Here is a 23,400-nt window from a genome sequence, read left to right on the forward strand (position 1 = left end):
CGTTTAAGAATTCAGCTTAAAAAAAAAAGCAAGCACAGTCCTTCTCCAGAGTCCTTCCAGTTGAACTTAAGTGTTAATCACATGACACTTTTTTTGGGGGGGGGTTTCCCTACACCACACCTGCCCTGTCTCCATCCCATCACACTTACGCAGAGGGTCCCAGGAGGTAGACTCTGACTGACCTCCGCTGTTCATCCGTGTGTTGGGGGCAGCGCAAAGACCTGCAGGAAAAGGGGAAAAGTCAGGGATGAGGCACAAGCTGAGAAACACAGGTTTTCCTGTTCCTAAATGGATTGCTATTCATTCCAGAAATGGATAAAGCATAGTGACTGCCTTGGAATCTTTTCCCTGTGTTCCTTCGGTATTTTGCTTCCAAAACTGTTTCTGTGGCTCTTTGGACTGCAGTAAAGAATGTTTGCGCTATTCTGGAAAAGGAGTAACTAAGCCAGTCATATGAAGGGCTCATTTGGGTGCTGAAACATACAACCAGGAGCATCCTTTAAAAAAAAGATAGGCCCCTTGGTCCAGTAATAAACCCAGAACTGTGTATTTTGAACATTTCAAATTCGGGAAGTGGGCACTGATTTCAGTGACTTTCTGGACCTTAGATGTCTTCCATTAAAAGCAAGTTGGTAGCTCTCATGGCTGCAAAACAAGAGGCTTGCAAGTGTGGGGCAATCTCAGTTGTAGCCTCAGAAGCCAGAGTGAGGATGCTGACCAGGATTTCTACTCATAAAGACATGGGGCTTCTGCAACCTCTCCATGGCTGTGTGAAGGAAGTGGAGAATCTGTGGCCTCCCAGATGTTTTTTCTTCTATAAACCCTGACCATTGGTCATGTTGATTGGGGCTGATGGGAGCTGGAGTTCAGCGTCTGGAGGATAATAAGTTTCCCACCAGCGTTATGCAAAAATAAAAAAATTTAAAATAGCCACAGAGCTTAATTTCATAATTTATACAAGCTGTCCAATTTTTATCACAGAATTTGAATGGACTTTTTAATTATAAAAAGCATGGGGTGTACACAATCCTGGATACTCTACACTGAGCGCAGAAAGCTACACATGTGGACCATTGACACTGCCTGTCAAATGCATGGGTCTGTACACTCCTGTATGAAATTCAGATTTCCCTCTCTTCTCTGATAAGGTTTTAGCCATAGTGTACAATTATGTCTTACACCAACAGTTGCCAATCCATTAGTGTTAGGCTGACAAGAGAAGCGAACCCATTAGGCTGACAAGAGAAGCGAAGGCAAAACTTTCATGGTAGAAGGGAGGTTGGAAACACAAGCTGGTGGACAACTCCCAGTCTCTTCACCAGGGTTAAGATATCAGAAGCAGAACACAAGCACTGGGCTTAAATGGATACCAATGAGCCCAATTAACCATCAACCGGGAGCATAAACGGCAGACCAGTAAGTGCTACGGTGGGCACTTGGCAACTGAACACATGGTATCCATTGCCATCTGGGGAGGAAGTTATCCATCGCCCCGACAGGCAGTCAAGCCCAATGCCAACATCCTTCCACAGCCAGTCATAATTCTGGGGAAACTGGGTGGTGGGGGTGGTAACACTGGGCTTAATTTGCTGGTTACAGGAATCATACAGCGAGTTTTTCAGCAATTCCTGCACAGCTCCCAGTAGTCTGACTCTGTCCTATGACAATGACTAAGGCAGGTATGTAAGCAACTGTTTGCTGGTCCACGTGTGGTGACTTTAATAATAATAATAATAATAATAATAATAATAATAATAATAATAATAATTTGATTATTTATGCCCCACCCATCTGGCTGGGTTTCCCCAGCCACTATGGGCAGCTCTCAACAGAATATTAAAAACATGATAAAATATCAAACATTAAAAACTTCCCTAAACAGGGCTGCCTTCAGATGTCTTCTAAAAGTCAGATAATTGTTTATTTCCTTGACATCTGATGGGAGGGCGTTCCATAGGGCGGGCGCCACTACCAAGAAGTCCCTCGGCCTGGTTCCCTGTAACCTCACTTCTCGCAGTGAGGGAACCACCAGAAGGCCCTCAGAGCTGGAACTCAGTGTCCAGGTTGAACAATAGGGGTGGAGACGCTCCTTTGGGTATACTGGCCCGGGGCTGTTTAGGGCTTTAAAGGTCAGCACCAACACTTCGAATTGTGCTCAGAAATGTACTGGGAGCCAATGTAGGTCTTTGAGGACCGGTGTTATATGGTCTCAGTGGCCACTCCCAGTCTCTTCCAAGCAAACAGGCAAAGAAACTTCCTCAAACTCATTAAGAGCTAGTTCCCTTTTAAGCTACTGATAAATGACCAGCAAAAAAAGGTGCATTGTGACAGGCAAACCAGCAACAGCAAGTTGCAAGGGTAGATTGAAGAGTCGGGAAGATTTTGACTTCCACCTTCAGCCTGTGCAGGCAGTTTGCAAGCTAATCCAACGGGAAATACACTCCCCCCACAACCCGGCTTTCAGGATGTTTTGACCCCGAGCGTAAATTCTGAGTCAACAGCAGCGTACGGATCAAGTGTGGGTGTTCTTTCAGATCCATCGCAGTTAGCCTGGATTTCCACCCAGCCACCCCAAGCAGGCAGTCTTGTGAATACCTCCCACTCTCCTTGTGACCTGGGAACGGTTGCACCGGCAGAGGAACGGAAAGAGGTTATGGGGCTCAAGAAAGTAGAAGGAAGGGCTGCTCTCACCGTGTACACATCTTCTTGGTGTGCTCAGATATCACCCCACATTGCTACGGAGAAGGAAATATACAGTGTCAACAAATTAAAAGCGTGCAGCAGCGAACAAATCAAAGTCCACCGAGTATGACAGAAGTGGGCTGGCTCCTTTCAGCCAAGCATGATACCACTAATGCTCTAACTGTATGGTATAATAGAACTGGGGAATAAGGAATTTATTAGCTGTTCCCTGCAAACCAAACGTGCCCACCTGTTTCATCTCTGCTTAGGTTGTTACTCTGGCATTTCCTAATCAGGGGTGGCACTCAAAACATGTCTGACACAAATGTATTGGGGTGGGGAGGGAGCTCTGAAGGAAGGCAATTCTTACTTTTACACATTCTGAAAAGTATGCGGGGGGAGGGGGGTTGTAAGAATAATTTTTGCCACCTGAAATTGAGGAGCAACACTCTAAATGCAGGTAGAGTTCTCAGAAATGCTATGAGGACTGCCGGAATAAAGACAAAAGTTACAGTGGCTCCAAGAGGGGCTTAAGGAGGAGGATGGAAAGTTATCGGGAATGTGGAGGCGGGTGAGCCAATATGGCTACCTGGAAGCAAGAGAACTCTCATGAGGTGGCCCTGTGAGGTATGGGAGGGGCAGAGCCTGGTCTCAAGGAAGCTATGAACGACCCTACTTGGGAGGTGGAGAAAACAGATGTGGAGGAACGTTCCCACTCAGAGTAGGGGAAAGGTAAGAGAGTAAAGCCATGATCCCTGATCCCTGGCAAGATCGATACCACTCCATGGGGTAAAAACAAGGAAACCTGAGAGGATCCACACCAAGGCCTAGGCAGCAGCTCACAGAGTGCATCAATATATATTCCTGCGCACAGTTTTCTTTCACACCTCCGTGTGCAACCTGCTTATCAGCCCTGTGCTCTAAACCAACTGAGCTATCCAGGCTGACCTTGTGCTTCAAAACCTAAGCCTACAGAGCCTTGCCTGTGCCACCTCCTCTGCTGTTCCCTGTTCCGTGCACCCCAACAAACAAGTCAGCTGGGCCTAAATAAATATTAAAGCTAGTATTTCATTGCAAATAGCTAATCTATCCGCCGAACACACCGTGGGACTTGGCTAAGAGATGTCATGGGCCCTATCACTGACTTGGATGCTGTGATTTCACAGAAGAGGTTCTGGTAGGAAGCCATAGTAAGCAAGTCATTTTATTGCAGTCAACGACCAATAGCAAAGAAGTCATAGTTAAGAGGCAACCCTTGCAGCTGATGGTGCACGAGAGCAAGAGGCAGAAGGAAACTCTGGTACTCACCGTAGTGAGCAAAGTACGGAGCTCCTCAGGGCCCAGTGTTTCATAGTTGATTCCAGCAGAGTTGTTATACTATTGGAACAGAATACACACAGACCAAGGCACTTTAGAGGTTACACAAATAAGAGCGATAGCTTTTGGGGCCCAATTCTCCAAGGGCATTCTCTATTCACAGTGGCTCCCATACTGTGGCCCTTGAAAGTCCACTCAGACCCCAGTGGACAGCTACGCAGAACAGCTCTATGGTCTCCTGAAGTCCTCTCGGGACATGAGAAGTTGAGAGCTACAGAGACAAGCTAAACTCACCTTAAATGGGTCCGAGTTACCACTCAGTTCCCCTAGGGAAGGGGGAAAAGAAAAAGAAGAAAAGAGGATGCATATTAATAGTGATGTCTGGCCTCCACCTTAGGAAATGCACAAAACAAGAACTTGGGTTGCAAAACCATGAATTTCATTTGTATATTTCAGGCATGTCCAACTCCCAAGAGACTGCGATCTACTCCCACTATAAAAAAAACAACCCATTGGATTGACCAAACTTGTTGAGCTTTTTTGGGGGAGCCTTCAGCAAAGTTGTTGACAGGTTGGACATGCCTAGTATATTTTATCTTTGTATAGTAACACACACAGACACACACACACACACACAAGCACAACGTAATATACATCCAGCGCAGTTGAAAAGCTCACTTTGCTCCAAGGGTGCAGAAACTATCAACCGCCAGGTGCTGCTGGTCTACAATTCTCAACGTAACTGACCATTGGCAATGCAAGCTGTGGCTGGTGGGTGTCGGAGTACAGTGACATCTGGAAGGCCATAAAGTTCCTCCCTCCCCATTTTAATCTCCTGGCAGCACTGAGGGCTTATTAGGAAGGAACACAAGGGGAAGTGATGAGTTGAGGGATAGGCTGAGTGTCATAGGATCATAGAGTTGAAAGGGACCACAAGGGTCACCCAGTCCAACTCCCTGCAACACAGCAATATTTCGCCCAATGTGAGACTCAAACTCACGACCCTAAGATTAGGAGTCTCATGTTCTACCAACTGAGCTATCATGCATCTCCAAACAGGTTCCCCATTCTGCATTGTGGTCTCAGAGCTGTCCTGCTTAACGCCTGTTCCCAAGTATTTTTGCAACACCCTCTTTCCACTGGCTCCATCTGGATCTGGTCTAAAGAACTGCTACACACACAATCATCATCCCAGATAGCCACATATGTGGTGTATTAGGCCCCATTTGAAACTTCCAAATTTTGTGTGTGTGTGGTTTTTAAAAAACCTTCTCTCCCTACCTGTCAGACCAATTTAAAGGCCTTCCATACTACGCCTTTCCCTGTCAACCGCAATCTACTTGGATGCCAGATTTTAATTAACACAGAGAAGTATGCTTAAGGAGGCCAGGAAATGCTGCTATAGTGTGTAAGGACGGAAAGAGAACACATAATGCACTCACCATTTTTATGTTTCAGGGACTTGGATCGTCGGGGCGAGTTGGGATTCTGAAACAAAAGGGGAAGAGCAGCAAAGGTCATTAAAAAACACACACACCTTACTGCTAACCTTGAAAAATGTCATCAGAGGGGACTATGGAACTTTGCTTCAATATACGATTACGGCTCTGAGACTTTTATATGCAGAAAGATGGAAGGACCCATTGTTACCAGCAATGGAAGAATGGCTGTTAAAACTAACGGACTTAGTGGAGATGGCGAAACTGACATGTTTAATCAGGGAAAAGTTGTTGCTAACATTTGTTAAAAGATTGGAAAACTCCCATAGGCTTTTGGAGTGAAAAGAACAAGAAATAATGACATTTGGATTTGAGGATTGAAGATAATATTTGTTTATGGAAAGTGGCTTTGCTGGGTATTATATTGGAGTGGGTGAAGTGAATATTGTTTATATATAGCTGAGAGATGAAGAATCAGAAGTCCCTTACCTTCTGAATTTTATTTCTCTCTATCTCTCTCTCTTTCTTAACCTCTTTTCTATTTCTATTTCTTTATTCCTTTCACTCTCCCCCCTTCTCTTTATGTTTTTACTATATTTAAAGTCTTAGTTTGGACAAAAAAAAGAGGGGGAAATATGTTTGATATTAAATTATGTATTTTTCTCTATAAACCCTAATAAAATTTATTTTTTAAAAAAAGGAAAAGAAAAGTGACATCAAAGGAATGCAGTGGTCAAATGGCCACAGTTATCGAGCCCCAAAAGCCCAGCACTCCTTGCCATAACCAACAGAGCAGGTGCGCTGTCTAGCAGTAAAAAATTAAAAAGACGCCTCCAGGTACACAAAAGTATATTTACAGGATCTTTGTGCAACAGAGTTGGGGACCAGAATCACTCAACAAGCTGCTAGAGGGGATCCTCCTGAGAAGCTGCCAATCAGAACAAGTGTGAGTAAAATCTACCACCAGGCCATTCCAAAGGATGCAGCCCTCTCTATCAACAGCCTCCCCCAACCCTCCCAAGATTCGGCAAGCAACATTCAGCATATAGGTTAAGATCGAGAAAGTTGAGGGAACTCAGCAGGTCTGCTCACATGCACAAGGGATGTGTGTCTTTCAAGTTTTCTCCTGTACTGACCGCTCTTTGCAAAAGAAGTTAGAAAAGGTACATGTCATTTAACTGCGCCAGTATGCATAAGGATGGTCTTACCTTATCTGATTTTCTCTTTTTTGCTAGGAAGGAAAAGAGACGAGACTACTTTAACAAAACACCCCAAGAACAAAGCACAGTCTCTGTTAGCTCAAGGGCCAGTTCTGACAAATGCTTTCCGCAAAACCTTCCAGCGTTTCCCAAACTTGGGTCTCCATCTGTTTCTGGAATACAATTCCTGTCATTCCTGACCACCGGTCCTGCTAGCTGGAGATGATGTGAGTTGTAGTCCAAAAACAGCTGGAGACCTCAAGTTTGGGAAACACTGTAGACAGAATGCTGCACAATGATATTCTAAGTAAAATGATGATATTCACCAACATGATAAAGCCTTGGCCTACCAATCTGGGGGGGAAAGAACAAACCCTGTTCTGTCTAGTGTTTTCAGGGTATTTCCCCCATCCTCTGCTTTCTTTATAAAGCCAAACACATGATGCAAATGGACAACTTTTGAACTGGGCTACATGCTCCCGCAGGCCAGAGAGGCCTATGGGGAACCTGTGGCCATTCAGATGTTGCAAGACTTCAACTCCCATCAGCCCTAACATGGTCCATTGTCAGGGATGGCAGGAGTTGTGGTTCAGCAACATCTGTTAGACCGGTCCCTCCTCTATTGCCTTAGCTGCCCACCTAAAGGAATTTCTTTTGTTCCATCTGTAAATCATTCCCGTTTTCGTCAAGTTACGGTTTGGTTTATCCGTATTATTTTGAACACCCTTTCCTTTGAGGTTTTATTGTTGTAAGCCAGAAAACAGTACAGAATATGCTATTTATAAACAGAATAAATAATACGCCGCCAAACCCCTTCCTTGTCTTACCTTTCTTCTCGGATCCATATGACCAGTCATTATCATTTATATCGTCGTTGTCTTCTTGGTCACTCTCGGATTTGTTCATGTTGTTACTGCTTGCTATCCTATAGCAAAAGGAACAGGAAGGAAAAAAAGAAAGTGAGCTAGACAGCTTTGCGGTGGGAGAAGGAAAAGTCTGAGCAGCAGTTTCGAATGGCAAAGATGACACTTAATGGTGATTAACTTCCTGTGAAAGTTACATGGCCATGTCTGAAGGCCGACTCGTAACTAACAGGAATGCCTGTGTTCCCACCACTGTCTTCTTCTGCAAAGCGCAGGCACAAGGCTGTGCTCCATGACACATTCCCAGTTCCCACAAGGAGGTGAAGCCCCCAAGCAAGACTGGCAAATATCTACATGAACTGAGCACGTGGCCCTAGAAGCTGCTCCCACACCCATGCCAACAAGGCAAAGGGGTTCTTGCCAAAAAAAGAAATTTTAAAAAGGGGTCCCTGTTGAAGGAAAAATTGAAAACCCTGCTATTAGGATACAGTGAAATGGAGCGAGGAGAGTCAAAGCCAAAGCCACACTTTCTTGTGATTTGTCACCAGCAGCAGGTTCTTAAATATGCCATTGCAATTATAACACTTTTTGAGCGTTTACAGCAATTCACACAAAACCCCTCAGTACTCCCTTTCAATATCCCTCTGAATTCTGTGTAATGATGTAATGATCCCCATATGGAAGACTGGGGATGGGGAGAAGAAGAAAAGAAGGGTCAGGACAGAGAACAGCAGCTTTACCAAGGCCATTTGGACTTGGGAAGGTCAGGGGCAGAGGCACAATTTGAACCCTCTTTTAGCCACAATTCCACACCAGAGCAGACCAGACCAGACCAGGCAATTGCTAGCGTCGATCTGGGCTGTATTTTCCAGCCATGCCACGTAAGCTTCTTAGCGGTGCAGAATTTAGGTTCAGCACGGCAAAGACATCAAAAAATTGTTTTAAGCACAGGAGATGCACAACCTGGTATGAACCGGAAGCCAAAGGTTCACCTGTTTTTGGCATTTGTTCCTTCTTCCAGAAATCCTACCCAGAAATCCTACCCTTGGCCTTCTCACCCGAAACACCATTTTGAGAGGTTTGGTTTTCCGGCAAGGCTTCGATTCTTAGACCTCACCTCCTATTGGCAATGCGGCTGCTGTTCCGGCCCATGCCAAGGCACTTCTCCAAGTGTGGGGCGAAGCGGGAGGCGGCAATGCTTCGGCTGCAGTTTGGGCAAACACATTCCTTGTTCTTCCACTGGTTGTAGACCTGGCCAAAGATATCCAGTCCGGGCTGATCTACAATTTCTGGGAGTAGGGAAGAAATGGGAGGTGATTTCTCAAGTGGGAGGGTGGGGAGGGACTGGCTGAATCCAAAGGAGTGGGGGGAGGCACCAGCTGGGGAACCCCACTAATTCACCAAACCACTTTGATCCCCTCTTCTTAAATCCTGCAGTCTCGAGCAAAAGATTTCCCAGGCGACTTTAAGCTCATCCTGCCACCAAGCTCCCTTCATGCGAGTTCCTTGCAGCACGGAACATATTGCCTCTGGAACAATTCATTCTGCAGGCACCATTCTGCAGTTCCCCTGCTCTTTGTATGTGCCACACTGTGGTCTGGATTTAACCACCCTCCCTTTCCCCAGCCATAAAATTCTGCAGCCCACCATTATGAGTGGCTTCTTAAATCACTCACTTTAGAAGGGGGGGGGGAGAGAGAAAAAAGTAACTTTAAAAAAAAGAAAAATGAACCTTTGGCAGCTGTGCTGGTATTAAATATATGTCTGAGCACAAATTTAATCAAGGAACTGGATTGAAGTCAGGGGTGAGCAAACTTTTTCAGCAGGGGGCCGGTCCACTGTCCCTCAGACCTTGTGGGGGGCCAGACTATTTGGGGGGGGGAATGAACAAATTCCTGTGCCCCACAAATAACCCAGAGATGCATTTTAAATAAAAGGACACATTCTACTCATGTAAAAACATGCTGATTCCTGGACCGTCTGCGGGCCGGATTTAGAAGGCGATTGGACTGGATCCGGTCCCCGGGCCTTAGTTTGCTTACCCATGGATTAGATTCAAGGCATTAAAACAAAGAAGTACCCTTTAAAAATCTATGCTGGATTTCTGGTAAGGGGCAATGGTGTGGGGGTGGGGGAATGATTGGCTGCATACTTACCAAAGTCCTTCATACTCTCAGGATCTGTGTCATCCAAAAAGAAATAGCCACATTTGACAGCCCGGTGGACCTCAAAGCACAAGCCCAGGCAGGCATCCTCAATCAAGTCTGTATAGATATCATGAGCCACAGCCTAGGAAGCAAGAAGACCAAGACAAAGGAAAAGACCGGTGAGAGCAGTAGAGAACAAGAGCAAGGTTGAACTGGGAGCAGCACCCATTGCCCATGGTTTAAGGATCAGAATCTGATTCCAGTCCAGAGTTCAGGACCCAGAACACACTCTGGAATTGTAGAGTTGGAAGGGTCCACAAGGGTCATCTAGCCCAACCCCCTGAAATGCAGGAATCTTTCGCCCAGTGTGGGGCTCAAACCCACGACCCTGGGATTAAGAGTCTCAGGCTCTACCGACCAAGCTATCCAGCCAAATTAATGTACATTGCTGCATCCTGCTAAGAGTATTTCCACTAGCCATGTCCCCCCCTCACTCCCCAACTCTGTTCTCAAGAATACAAGCAGCATCTACTATCCAAACACTGCCTGGAAGGCTTCAATTGTTCTTCATGGCTGGTTTTTTTTTTGGGGGGGGGGGAGGTTAAGACAGACCAAGGGCTGTCTCAGAAATGTGTCAGGAAATGCGAGTGGCTTGCACTTCCACACCCCAGGACACACAAGTCATTCTAACTAGTCGTAAAAGGTCACCCAGAATTGCCTACACTGCCGTACAATCCTAGTTAAGTCTACTCAGAGGTAAACCACAGAAACGAGAGTGAGTGTAGCCTCATTCTAAATTCCCAGGGCACCAAAGTCAAAAGAAATGACAGCAAGGCTGTGAAATTGTAACCGTGTAAAATGAATCAATATTCCTAATAGATGTCAGAATAGGTTGTGCTTCCAACACACAATCAATACAAAGGATGAAGTCTCTTTATTAAAAAGGGGGAGGAATCCCAATTTCTAATATTCTTCCAGCAACTCTCATGATGGAAAGGCTCTGGGGCTAAAGTCCTGGCTTGCATGAAGAGTTTGGATTTAGATTTGATATCCCGCTTTATCACTACCCTAAGGAGTCTCAAAGCGGCTAACAATCTCCTTTCCCTTCCTCCCCCACAACAAACACTCTGTGAGGTGAGTGGGGCTGAGAGACTTCAGAGAAGTGTGACTAGTCCAAGGTCACCCAGCAGCTGAATGTGGAGGAGCGGGGAAGCGAACCCGGTTCACCAGATTACGAGTCTACCGCTCTTAACCACTACACCACACTGGCATGAACTTCTGTACCTAGGAGAACAGGTCCTCCACCTCAGGCTTTTCATGAACCCATCAATTTCTGCCTGCCTTTGATGGCATTGCTCCCTCCAAATCCTTGTAAGAAGCCTTTCAGCCTCAAGGGAGGCAACTTACCTCCAACTTGCTGTTATCCAGGCCCGACAAAGTCATTTCCTCCATTTTCATTTGCAAAAGCTATTGGAGAAGATGCGGAGAACGCAACATAGCAGAGGCCAGGCTGAAATGGGAAGGGATCCCCCTGCGAAGACAAGACAGGATTCAGTGGTCAGGCTGCAATCTCCATTCAAGCCAGAGGATGGGCTTGCGGGTTGGAAAAGAGGACAGTGATGTGAATTCAAAACAACTATATATTACTTTAGAAGCACCTACATACTAAACCACGGCTCTGGAGAGAAAAAGAAATAATGCTTTAGCTGGTGCAGCAGACACCATTCTCAGTCCCTTCTGTTCAAAAGAGAATGGAGAATGCTTCTTTGAAGATGGCACCTGCCTCCTGTAGTTTATGTAAGCCATGTTGTTATTATTATTACTGTATTATTACTATGATTATCATCATCATTATCTACTGCCTAGTTGAGGACACCTCTGAAATTGACAAAAGTTTAATTGATTAATCTAATGCAACAACCAACTAAACATTGCAGCCTTGGTAAGAAGATTAAATAATTTGCTAGCAAGTATATTATATAAGCATATTATAAGCATATATTATAGTATATGCATATTATAAAAGGAACTTTTTTCCCATTTTCCATCTGGGAGCTTAAAAACCCCACCTATATCATGTAGAACTGTTTAACAGCAGCCTGACTCTAGAAATAGGAACAAAACAGAGCCACTGTTAAGCCGGTTTGTTTGAAGAGGCAAGAAACAAATCTAAACAATAGTGATGATCATAGCTTTCTGACCTGGTTTGTAAAGTTTTTTCCCCCCTTTGCAGCGTCTGCCTGATGCCCTTGTCCCCCTTTGCCTCGCAACCTCCTTACCTGCAAGGCTGCTGCAGTTCCTCCCATAGTTTCAGGAGGGACACTGGGCATATCATAACCACATGCCACCACACAACCTCCAGCCACACCATGGTGTGACTCAATTTGTTGTGTGTGTACCATTCTCTCTCCCCTTTCCCTGGCAGCCAGCAGCACTCACCATATCCAGCTCCCTGTGCCACAATAACCTTCTGCATTGTGACTGGACTGCTTCCAATCCCTGGCCCTTTTGCTGCAGTCCCCTCTCCTTTCCAATAAGAGCATTTAAGTGTTCATATAATGCCCAAACTCTTCAAGCATCTAATCTTCTTGCAACCCATACAAGAGCTCTGCAAGGCAAGTCAACACTTACCACCCGCACACTGCAGATTAGGGACTGGGGCTGAGAGAGAGGGTGGCTTGCCTGAAGCTACCATTCCGGAAGTCCGTTCTTAAACCAAAGCATTCTGAAACCAAGGCATGCTTTCCCATAGCAGCGGAGGACTCAATTTGTCTGCGGACAAACGCCAGCTCCTATAGAGCGAGATGAGCGCAAAACCCCAGAGTCATCCACGACTGGACCTAACGGTCAGGGGTACCTTTACCTTTATTTAAGCTACAACAAGGCCTGATGTCAGGAGCGAGCCAGCAACACAACACATGGAGTATGTTAACTCAGGAGTGCAAGATCTAATGAGCACAGCAACGTTTCTCGGTAGGTCTTGCCCCTATGAGGCAGCTGTGGAGACTGAAGGTCCCTGCCTTCCCACAGCTGCTTATGTCTCCTCCTCTCCCAGCTCCTTCCCAAGCAATCTGAGACTACGCAGGTATGCCTGTCTTTGCTTCTCCTACTTCACACCTCCCTTTGTTCTGGGAGATGAGGGAGGAGGGGAGCTTGTTGCAGCAGGAGGGGAACACACTCTGGTTCCTTCACCAGCCTGACTCATCTCTGCTTCTTGGCCTCCCTCCTCTGCTGCTTCTGATTCTGGACTTCTTTCTGCCATAAGACTCTTCCTGCTCACTAAATCCTGTTACCTCTTCAGTTTCCGACACCTCCTCCTCACAGTCTTCTCCCTCTGACCACCACCTCCCTCCCGTCGCCCCACCACCAATCCCCTGGTTCTGAACTTTCATCCCTTTGGGGTTCCCCAGCTGGTGCCTCCCACCACTCCTCTGTTTCTAGCCAGTCCATGACACCCGTTTGTTTTTGATGTACCACATAGCGTTACCCATCTAGAACTGAATCTGCTGCTCAGTCGCTTCTCTGGCTTCTTCACCAGGCACTGAACACACACTTTCAAGCTTGCTTTTACTGTCATAAATGCTAGAGGGTTTGGGGTTTTGGGTTTTTTTTTTAAGATGACATGAAAAACTGAGATTTTCAAGATGCTGCACATAGCGAGCATCAAATTCCACAATTGCTTGCCCTACCACAGAACTGGGACATGCACAAAACCTGGCAATAAATCCAAAGACTGAGTTGAAACAGATTAAAGAGAGCAGGGCTGTGATTCTGGAGGAGCACAGACAAGGCAGAGAACACGGAATATAATTCTGAATATGGCAAAGAATCTCAGTTTCACATTTTTAAATTTTATTTTAACAAACAACCTATAGCTGGAGAGGCTTCTAGCCCTTGTGGTTATGTGTCTTGATAGCAGCAATGCCTGCTGAAATCTCAGCAGCAGAGAGCATGATTAGTAAGATTCAGTGCTTGGAGATGGGGTTTTGGGGTATTTGCACCCTCCATGATTAGCAAAGCCAGATTTAAGTTATGTCAAGCGGCAAGAATGAGAAAATAAAGTTATGCAAATCGGCATGATTCCTAAGGACACAAAATCTAACTTAATGGTTTAGCACACAGCACCTGCTACCTCAACCCAGGATTATCCCCAAGTCAGCTTGCACCACCAGCCTTTAGTGAGTCATGAGCAGACGGCTTTGCCACCAAACAATAGAGGGACACTTATTCCCCTGGTCCAGGTTTGAGCTAGACTGTCTAATCTCTGCTTCCAAAAACAGTTGTCTTAAGTGGGAGTAAATCCCACTCACCAAATCTTGCCCACGAAAGCTTCACTCAGTTGCAGCCTCCACAATCCCCTCAACACTGTATCCCTAGCTGCAGCTATGAACTGATCTCACAATGCAAAGGAGGGGGAGAGAAGAGAAGAGCATATGAGGGAGAAAAGAAAGCACATCTCCCAGCGCCTCCAATGGACAGGGGTCCTACACAAAGCAGAAAGCAAACTGGCTGACACCATCCCAAAACTGCCTATGTTCTTTGTATCAAAAAACACTGGCACCGTTAACAGATTGTGACATACAAGACGAATGCATGCAAAGGAGAAAACTGACAGATTAAAGCAATGCTATATACCCAATGCAGGGAGGACCAAGAAGGAGGGAAAGACAGAAATCTGAAAATAGTCAAGACTCCATTCCTGGGCCACTGCCTTCCCAGTCACCTCCCTGATCCATCATCAAGCCCCTCCTACTTCTACAAAAGACAAGACAGGAGAAGGGACCGGTCTTCAAAAGGGTTCATTAAGAGGATGCAGGCAAAAGTCCCCATCAATGAGAGCAACAGTCCGTCCAAATCACAGCAGTTCTCCCTGTGTGTTGGACCCACGGCCATTTCCAGGATCCAGAAGTTCCTGCTGACTCACCCTCTCCTGCCGAGAATGTCCAGGCCCTCAAGGAAAGCCACAGCCTGTGTCGGTAAAATGAATACAGGGAGGCAACCATGGAAAGGGAAGAGTGCTTGGAAGATGGAGCCGCCACACTGCTGGCTCAATTCGGAGGTGGGGAAAAGAATCAATGTGTTAGTGATACAGACAAAAAAGCTGCTCTGAAATATCTAAACCTAAAGAAGGAATCTGTGCAGCTCAAAAGTTTATTTCCAATATTTTAAAGACTATCTGGTCCAAAGGGGGGGGGGGCTTTTCAATTTGTTCTATCCTTGTACTCAGGCTGGTGTTTTGTTATATAGTATTTATAGGTGTGTTGAGAGAGAGAGAGAGAGAGAATGAGAATGAATCTCCTAGCTGTGCCAGGCACCTAGAAATTTGACACCAACATGAATAAAATCAAGAAGTGAAAAATGTGTGTGTATAATTTTACTCTTTTCTGAGTCTGGCACTTCTCCTTTTCCTTTTTTTAGGGGTCTTGACATCTGAAAGTTTGCAATCTTTTTATCAATGCTGCAGTCATAACTAAAAAGGAAAGACTCTCAGAAGGAATTTTAAAGCATTCCAATCTACCAAGGCATTTGATCAGCAGAAGATAGTGGCAACCCTGAAATCAGTGCTTGAGAGAATGTTTACACACGCGCACACATGACGTGTTTGCTGCTCTGAGCTCTTTGGGAGTAATGGCAGGATATAAGATAGACAGACAGACAAATTGCTGCATGCACATGCAAAATGCATGCAAACCTATATCCCCTTTCAAATACCAAATCTAACTAGGGGTGTAGAAGTAACCTCTTCTCAAGTGGCCATCTTCAGCTGGGTTACCTAATGCGGCAAGTAAACTGGTACCATGGTTCCGCTCTTTAAATCACATCTCACTCGTCTTCCTCTCTTGCCATATTCCCTATTGAAGCAGAGACCAGAGACTGCCATCCGCCATTGAAGGGAAAGCCAGATATGGAAGGTTTGGCATAATACAGGGAGGGTGGGGGAAGCTAGCTGACAAAGAATGGGCCAGCTTGCAGGGCCTGCCAATAACTTGGGGCTCTTCCTAGCCCCCTATTGTTGGGAGAAGGGCTACTTCGACACCAGACACAGGCTTCATTAGCCTAACAATGGGCAAACAAAATCCAGACACTATGGGAGCCTCCTTTCCTCCAATGCCTCCCTGCAGCCAGCCATCTGGAATCAGAAGGATACCCCCCACCCTGTCTAGACCAGAAGCCAAAGGGGGAGTTGGTCCCAACAGGAAAGGGACTTTTTTTTTTAGGGGAACCATCAGCAGGAAGCACAGCAATATATGGAAATGGAGACCTAGAAGAACAGTTCTCACCAACCACTTCAGCCCCTCAACCTCAGCCCATAACCTTTGAGGGCTTGCAAGGAAGGGAGGAAGGAAGTAATTAATAGGGGTTTTTATCAGTTTTCATTGGCTATCAATTTTATACATGTCTTAACATACCATAAGGTAAAGGTAAAGGGACCCCTGACCATTAGGTCCAGTCGTGACCGACTCTGGGGTTGCAGCGCTCATCTCGCTTTATTGGCCGAGGGAGCCGGCGTGCAGCTTCCGGGTCACGTGGCCAGCATGACTAAGCCGCTTCTGGCGAACCAGAGCAGTGCACAGAAACACCATTTACCTTCCCACTGGAGTGGTACCCATTTATCTACTTGGACTTTGATGTGCTTTCGAACTGCTAGGTTGGCAGGAGCAGGGACCGAGCAATGGGAGCTCACCCCATTGTGGGGATTCAAACCGCTGCTGACCTTCCAATCGGCAAGCCAAAGGCTCTGTGGTTTAACCCACAGAGCCACCCATGTCCCTTACATACCATAACCCACTCCAAACCTTAGCTGTGAGGCTGGCTTGCCTATTTCGTACAGCTTCCCCTGAACCTCACATAACTTTCTCCTCCACCAAGCCTCTCAGCCAACTCTCAAGCCCCATCATACAGGTCTTCCTCTGCTCCCTGACCCAGCACTCCCAACCCATTCTGCAAAGCTGTTTCTCCTTTCACCTTGATACCCTTCCCCACCATTTTGCTTCACTCTGCACGCATGCCACCACATCAACCCCAGTGCACCCCATACTCCCAATTTGGAATGCACTGTCAGAACAGTCCTATTTATGCCTCCCTTGAGAGCAGCCCTTCCTGAACTTGGGTCCTCAGATGTTGTTGGACTACAACTCCCATCATCCCTAGACAACAGGGCCAATGGTCAGGGATGATGGGAGTTGTAGTCCAGCACTTGGGGAACCAAGACTGGGAAAGGTTGCTGTAAGTTGGTGTTTCCTAACCGGGGGACATGTAGCCCCCTGGAGGGGGCTCAGAATATTCCACGGGGGCCATGGGTGGAAAATGTGTAAATTGGGGACCACAGCACAAGATTAGGGGGCCACAAAGAGAAGTGAGAAGGGGGAGAAATCATTTTTTTATTTAAAAAAAATCCTGATTGGCTCGCTATCTGCTTGGCCAATCACAAGTGGGTAAGGAGGTGGCCCACCAGGGCCTAATGCTCCTAATTGCCATGTGCATTTCCTTGCAGCATTCCTGGTTTGTTTCCAGCAGAAGAGGGCGATTGCTGAGGCTCCCGTTTTGATCAGAAGGGCTCACAATCCAGAGCCTCCAGATCAGGTAAGTGCAGTGGTGGTGTGGCAATGGATAAGGCTGGCCGAGCAGGAGCTGCTTGTTGCTGCCACCAGTTCTGGGCAGCCTGGGCCTGACTCTGCAAGGTGCAGGGTGCAATCCACTCCAGCACCTAGCAGATCAGAGTCTTCAGATGTTGCTGAGGGGCACAGGGCCCATCGGCAGTGTTGGCCCAGCTCTGCAAAGCGCTGGGTGAAATCCACCCCAGGGCCTAGCTGAGCAGGGCCGCCTGGTGCTGCTGACTTGCATCAAGTAAATAACTAAATGCCTACTCAGAAGAAAGTAGCACTGCGTTCAGTGGGTCTTACCCCTGGTAAGGGGGGGACGATTGTCATGTTTTATCTAGGCAGCCAGGACTCCTCCAGAAGACAAGATCTCTTTGCACCAGGTCAGTGAGGGCTGACCTCAGTAGCTTTCCCCCTATGCATCAAATAACTGTTGTTAACTTTTTATAATACATGGAAGATGGAGGTTCCAGACTCTCCTTCCTTGAAGGTTTCTAAGCGGAGGCTGGATGGCCATCTGTCATGGATACTTCAGCTGAGTTTCCTACATTGCAGGGAGGTGCACTAGAAAGATGACCCTTGTGGTCCCTTCCCGTTCCATAATTCTATTTTTTTCTGCTTCAACAATATTTCATTATGTTGCTATCATTTTATGTATAATTGTACTTTGTATAAATTATAAAAAAATTTAAACAAAACCTGTTCTATTTACAAACAAAACATTTAAATATCTACCTTTCTACCAGTAGGCTGGGGGGCCATGGGTATAGCCAGGACTTTTTTGAGGGGCAGAACCTCATATTTGTATTGATTTTTACTTACTGTATTTTTCACTCTATAAGACGCACCAGACCTAAGACGCACCTAGTTTTTGGAGGAGGAAAACAAGAAAAAAAAAAATCTGAATCCCAGAAGCCAGAACAGCAAGAGGGATCACTGCACAATGAAAGCAGATCCCTCTTGCCGTTCTGGCTTCTGAGATAGCTGCGCAGCCTGCATTCCCTCCATAACACACACACACACACACACACACACACACACATTTCCCCTTACTTTTTAGGAGGGGAAAAGTGAGTCTTATAGAGCAAAAAATACGGTATTTGGGGGCAGGTAGCTGCCTCCCTGCACCCCTTGCCACGCCCAAGGGGAATGGCACAGGAAGGAAACAAGGTCGCAAGTGAGCCACAGTCGGAAATAGGTTGGAAAAGGTTGCTCTCTAAGCCATAGAACCCATGACCAATTCTGATCCTGAAAAGTTGTGTCTCCACAACGTGATTAAACAAAGTGACTGTTTCATTAGGAAACTGCCGTTCTTTCCCACTCCCTTAAGCAGGGTATAATTTGGGAGCATGACACAGACCCAGAAGCATTTTGGTGGTAGAGAAGGGCTCAGGCACAAATCCCCACCGCAGAACAAAATTCTCTCTCACCTGGATGTCCTAATCCCTGATACATGTGGTGGGCAGGCTGCAATTACTCAACACAGCAAGGGCAATATAGTTTCTTTCTTCCTGCTGGAATTTGTGTTGTGTACAATATGAGTGCTTTCTGTTATTTTCTTTGGTATATTATTTGCCCTTTGCTATATATATTTTATAAAATAATAGTAATAAGCTAAATGTGCACTTTAAAAAACACCCAGTGAGAGTAATGCACTCTAGGTCTGCTCAGAGGCACCCTTTTGTGCTTATTACTTCCCATATTATGGAAACAGGCTCTGGGAGTGAGATCCGCTTGAAATCATACCTGGCAAAACAAATGAGTTAGTGGTAGGGTGGGCACGTTCCAACACACACACACATTTTTTACATGCACCTGGTGAAGACTCAGCCCATCTGAAAGAGTTTCTGAAGACACTCAAGACAACGGTACTTTGTGGGCCAGCTTGCCCAAACTACAAGAGTTGTCATTTTAGATCAGAGCTTCCCAACTCTGTTTTGTGGACTACAATTCCCATCATCCCTGGCCACTAGTCCTGCTAGCTAGGAATGATGGGAGTTGTAGTCCAAAAGCAGTCAGAGACCCAAGTTTGGGAAACAGTGCTTTAGATCAAGCCCACATTCTAGGTCTCTCACTGCCTTTACATCACACAGGCACCAAAGCATACCCCTCTTTTCCTGCCTCTTTTTACCTACCAGTAAGGCAGCAGCACAGACTACCTTGGAAAGTGGTGGGCTCTCCTTCAATGCAGATTTTAAAGCAAGAGGTTGAATGGCCATTGGTCATGAATTCTTTAGCTGCAATTCCTGCAATGCAGGGGATTGGACTAGGTGATCCATGGGGTCCTTTCCAACTCTATGATTCTACCATGAACTCACATCTTTACTCCTGCTACTACGTTTCCCCTGGGAGTCTCCTATCACGGCCAGTTCATCTTAACCTTTTAATCCTATCTTGAGCACACCCACACACCCAAAAAAAGACCTGGGCCTGACCCCTGCCAAAGCATATCACTTCTCTGCCCGGTCTCCTTCCTTCAACCACAATGTAGTCAACCCCACTGTTTCAAACTCAATATCCCCACACCCTATTTAATTGTTGCATTCTCATTAACTTCCTCTCCCGCCCCACTTATTTACTTTCTAATCCCTTCCTTAAGACTTATAGCTGCTTTCCCAATCTTTCTCTTCCCCTGCCCCACCCTGAATACCACCACACCTTTCTCCCCTCTGCAACATAACTTAACTGCTTATTTCACTTGCTAGCCCCTCAAACCCACTTTAAGCACTGCATCCCACAAGTTGACTTGCCAGCCACATCCCACAGCTGACTTGCTTTCCTCCCCCAGAAAAACCCAGACTCACTTTAACACCCTCTTCTCTGCTTGCTGAACAACTGCCATACCAGAGAAATGGTATCTGAAATCCAGCAGCAGCTGGGCAGATACCCTTGAAGCTTACAAGCAGGGCATGAGGGCAGCAGCCCTCGCCCATTGGATGCCCCCCAACATCTGGTATCCAGGGATTCCTTGCCAATGCACATGGAGGTATGGATCAATGTATAGTTAGCTGGATGATTACAATTTATAACTTATGCCTCCTATGTCTTTCAAGGAGCTTAGGGCAGCACACATGCTTCTCTTTCTCCCCTTTTATCTGCACAACAACTGGGTTAAGGGAGGGTGGCAGGCCCAAGGTCACCTGGTGGCAAGTTTCACGGCTGAGGGGTGGATTCGAACCAGGGTCTCGCTGGTCTAACACCCCAACCACTGCCCCACACTGGCTCTCAGCAGATCTCATCTATCAGGAATTTCCCTAATCCTTTCTGAGAGAGCATGCGGGGGGGGGGGGGGAGAAAAAGTGTCCCGCTGGATCAGGTCAAAGGTCTGTCCAGCCCAGCACCCTGCATCCAGCCAGATGCTTCTGGGAAAGGCATGGATGCAACAGCCCTCGCTATTGTTTTGCTCCCTGACAGAGATACACTGAATGTGAACATTTGGGGACGAGAAGAAATAAAGACTCTGTTGAGCCATCCTGTTTAACAACTGCTCCTCCATGGAGTCATCTTAATTTCCGTTTAAAGCCATGCAAACTAACAAGGCGCACCTTAATCCCCCTCCAAAAAAATAAAAATAAAACCCCGAACCCCTTCCTTTTGCTCCCAGCGCCCCACACTTGTTTACCCTCCCCAACACCCCCTCCTTCCTCCACCCCACCCTTTCCTCTCTGCGCACCCCTAACTCCTCCCACAGCACCCCCACATAGGCACACGCAGAGAGATTTGCAAGAAGAGGGGCTGGAGGCAAGCAGCATCCCACCCCACCCCACCCCATGGACTTACCCCACGCACAGGCAGGCAGGAAGAGGAGGAGGAGGAGGAGTCCCCTCACCACCGGGTCCCCCTTCCCCGATTGCCCGTGCCTGCCCCCCAGGCGGCCTGCCGGGCCCCAGGCGAAGCAGCCATGCCCCCTCCCCGCCGGGCCCCAGCTCAGCGCAAGGCCCCCGGCAGGAGGAAGGGGACACAGCGACGGCGGCAGTGGGCAGGGCGCTCCGGCCTAGCACGTCCACCTCCTTCTCCGCAGCGGCAGCGGCGGCGGCGGCGGCAGCACCAACATTGGCGGCGGCGGCGGCGGCGGCAGCAGCACTAAGGGAAGGGAAAGGCGGGTTGTGGGGGGGGGGGGGAGGCGGAGAGGCACCTTTTGCAATAGGCGCGCAACCTAGCTTGTTGGCTCCGGCAAGGGGGCGGGACCTGCCGGAGGACAGGGGAGAGGGAGGTGGGTGAGCCAAAGCGCCCAATGCGGGAGCTCGGAGCGGCGCGGAGAGGCCAATCGGCGCGGCCTCCTGCTCCTCCTACTTCCCCCTCTCGCCCGCCTCTCCCTCCCTCTCTCTATCTCTCGTCATTCAAGGTTGTGCGCGAGGAGCCGCTGCTGCTGGCGGCGGCGGCGGCGGCTACCTTGTCGCTCGGGTGCCACGGACTGGCCGAAGGGACGCAGCGCTCTGGCCACTCGCCTTCAGTGCCTGGGCTAAATCAACGCAGGGACACATCATAAGCATTATTAATATTGTTTCAAAGCACCTCTGAGCAGGTGCAGAGAGCTGTTTGCAGAGAGAGGGAGTCACTCACCACTGCGGGGCTCGGACATTATTTTCAGACTTTCAACTCTGAAACCCATAAAGTAGGAAAAGATGGGGGGGGGGGAATAGTGCTCCTGAGCGAGCAATGGCAGGATGAGAGGGATTTCTGTTTCCAGGCTTGTGTCTTGGCATGTCTCCTATTCTTTCTCTCCCCACCCCAAATTGAGTGTTGCTGGGGAGCACACAGCTCCAACCTCTAGCTCCATCTCCCCAACAGCACACGCATTTGGATGGGTGCCAGTTTAAGGGTCAAGCTTCTGAAATCCAAGCTCCACATTGAAAAATGCCAGTCCATAATGTCTTTATAGAGTGTCACTTCTCTCTTTGGGTGGGTGGACTATAACAGTCCTGATAATAACATGTCGGAAATCAGGTTCTCTAGAACTTGGTTTTCGTCATCTTGAAGAATTTGTAACTGTAGAAAATTTAAGTGTGCTAATATTGACAGGTTAGACTGCTTTCCCCAAGCCCACGGATTTTGTGTGCTGTCACAGAAAAAATAATATGTGGCTTTTAAAAATTACTTACGGTACAAAAGGTTTTTCTAACAATCAAAAACCAACTTTCCTTATTTTATTTTAAAGGGGTAATTGTCATGTGTTGCTTCTCTGAAAAATTACCAGAACAACATACAACATAGGAATAGAAATAAAAATCAAGTATTACAGTAGGATATTTAGTCCTTTGCATTGTGTACAGGGCAGAACCATACAGTTGTGAAGATGGCAGTTTAAGAGGGCCTTGCTCCAGTTATGGAACAGTCAAGTCCTCCTACCTGTCTGCTGCTTTGCATCTCCTTACTGGCAGAATACTCATAGCTGGTCAAGTGTGGTGGCCCCACGTTTTAGTGTGGGGCCTTTGTCAAGGTCTGGAAGGGAAATCTTCAAGTAGTACAGGAACATGATAAACTAAGCCTCCGTTCCAAACCAACAATGAAGTGGGCTGTTTGGAGCTTTTATGGCTAATTTTAGCCAGTAAAAGCAGTGCCCAATGGGTAATCTTTCATAACCCAACACAGTCTTATAAAGGCTAATATGTACAAAGATTTGCTCAGTGCCAACCAATAAGGCTAAACTTTGGTGCCTGACAGTCCTGGTGACCATATACTCTCACAGTTACACCCCGCTTTTGGTTTAGATTACCCTTCAGCTCTATCCAGCCACCACTCCTCCTCATTGGTGTCCTCAAAACACACTTTTTTTCCAATATAAAGATTTCCTTCCTTCTTCTGACCTTCAAACACCTGCTTATTTCCAGTTTGGGTCTCCTCTCCCGCAGATATACTGGTGGCAATGATGCTCTGAAAGCAGGGAGGTTGTTCTGCCTGGCAATGGTTGCTAGGCAGCCCCAGTTTAGTTTTCTTCTAAATAGCATCATTCTAAACGGAGCATCATGGAATGTGTCAATCTTCCTCCTTCCAACATTCCAACATGTTCACAACTTTGGCACACAAAAGGCTTCCTTTCTAATTGCAGCTACTCTATGCGAACCAATCCTAAACAGGATTATTTAGAAGTTGTTTACCTAGTAAATTGCCTTTGGAGATGCCTTTAAATAAATGTTCATATATTGCTAGAG

The 23,400-nt window shown here is 46.9% G+C and overlaps 1 protein-coding gene across 3 annotated transcripts in view; it reads right to left on the reverse strand.

Annotated features, from left to right (window-relative positions):
• Window positions 1-22,677, reverse strand: part of ATXN7L3 (ataxin 7 like 3) — a 29,534-nt gene extending 6,857 nt beyond the window's left edge. The window contains exons 1-11 of one of the 3 annotated variants that reach the window (XM_081837053.1): window positions 22,598-22,677; window positions 11,055-11,178; window positions 9,657-9,789; window positions 8,618-8,789; window positions 7,465-7,562; window positions 6,647-6,669; window positions 5,442-5,487; window positions 4,294-4,325; window positions 3,991-4,059; window positions 2,692-2,735; window positions 150-221 (exon numbers count right to left, since the gene is read on the reverse strand). In XM_081837053.1, coding sequence (XP_081693179.1) covers window positions 150-221; window positions 2,692-2,735; window positions 3,991-4,059; window positions 4,294-4,325; window positions 5,442-5,487; window positions 6,647-6,669; window positions 7,465-7,562; window positions 8,618-8,789; window positions 9,657-9,789; window positions 11,055-11,105 — 740 coding nt within the window. In that variant the 5' untranslated portion in view covers window positions 11,106-11,178; window positions 22,598-22,677. Of the gene's footprint in view, window positions 1-149; window positions 222-2,691; window positions 2,736-3,990; window positions 4,060-4,293; window positions 4,326-5,441; window positions 5,488-6,646; window positions 6,670-7,464; window positions 7,563-8,617; window positions 8,790-9,656; window positions 9,790-11,054; window positions 11,179-21,028; window positions 21,345-22,597 lie in introns of those variants that run through there. The other 2 variants (XM_081837054.1, XM_081837052.1) reach the window with 2 other exon arrangements.
• Between the last annotated feature and the right edge of the window lie 723 nt (window positions 22,678-23,400).

Source organism: Podarcis erhardii (assembly GCF_964252035.2).
Source record: "Podarcis erhardii genome assembly, chromosome: 13".
Classification (NCBI taxonomy): domain Eukaryota; kingdom Metazoa; phylum Chordata; class Lepidosauria; order Squamata; family Lacertidae; genus Podarcis; species Podarcis erhardii.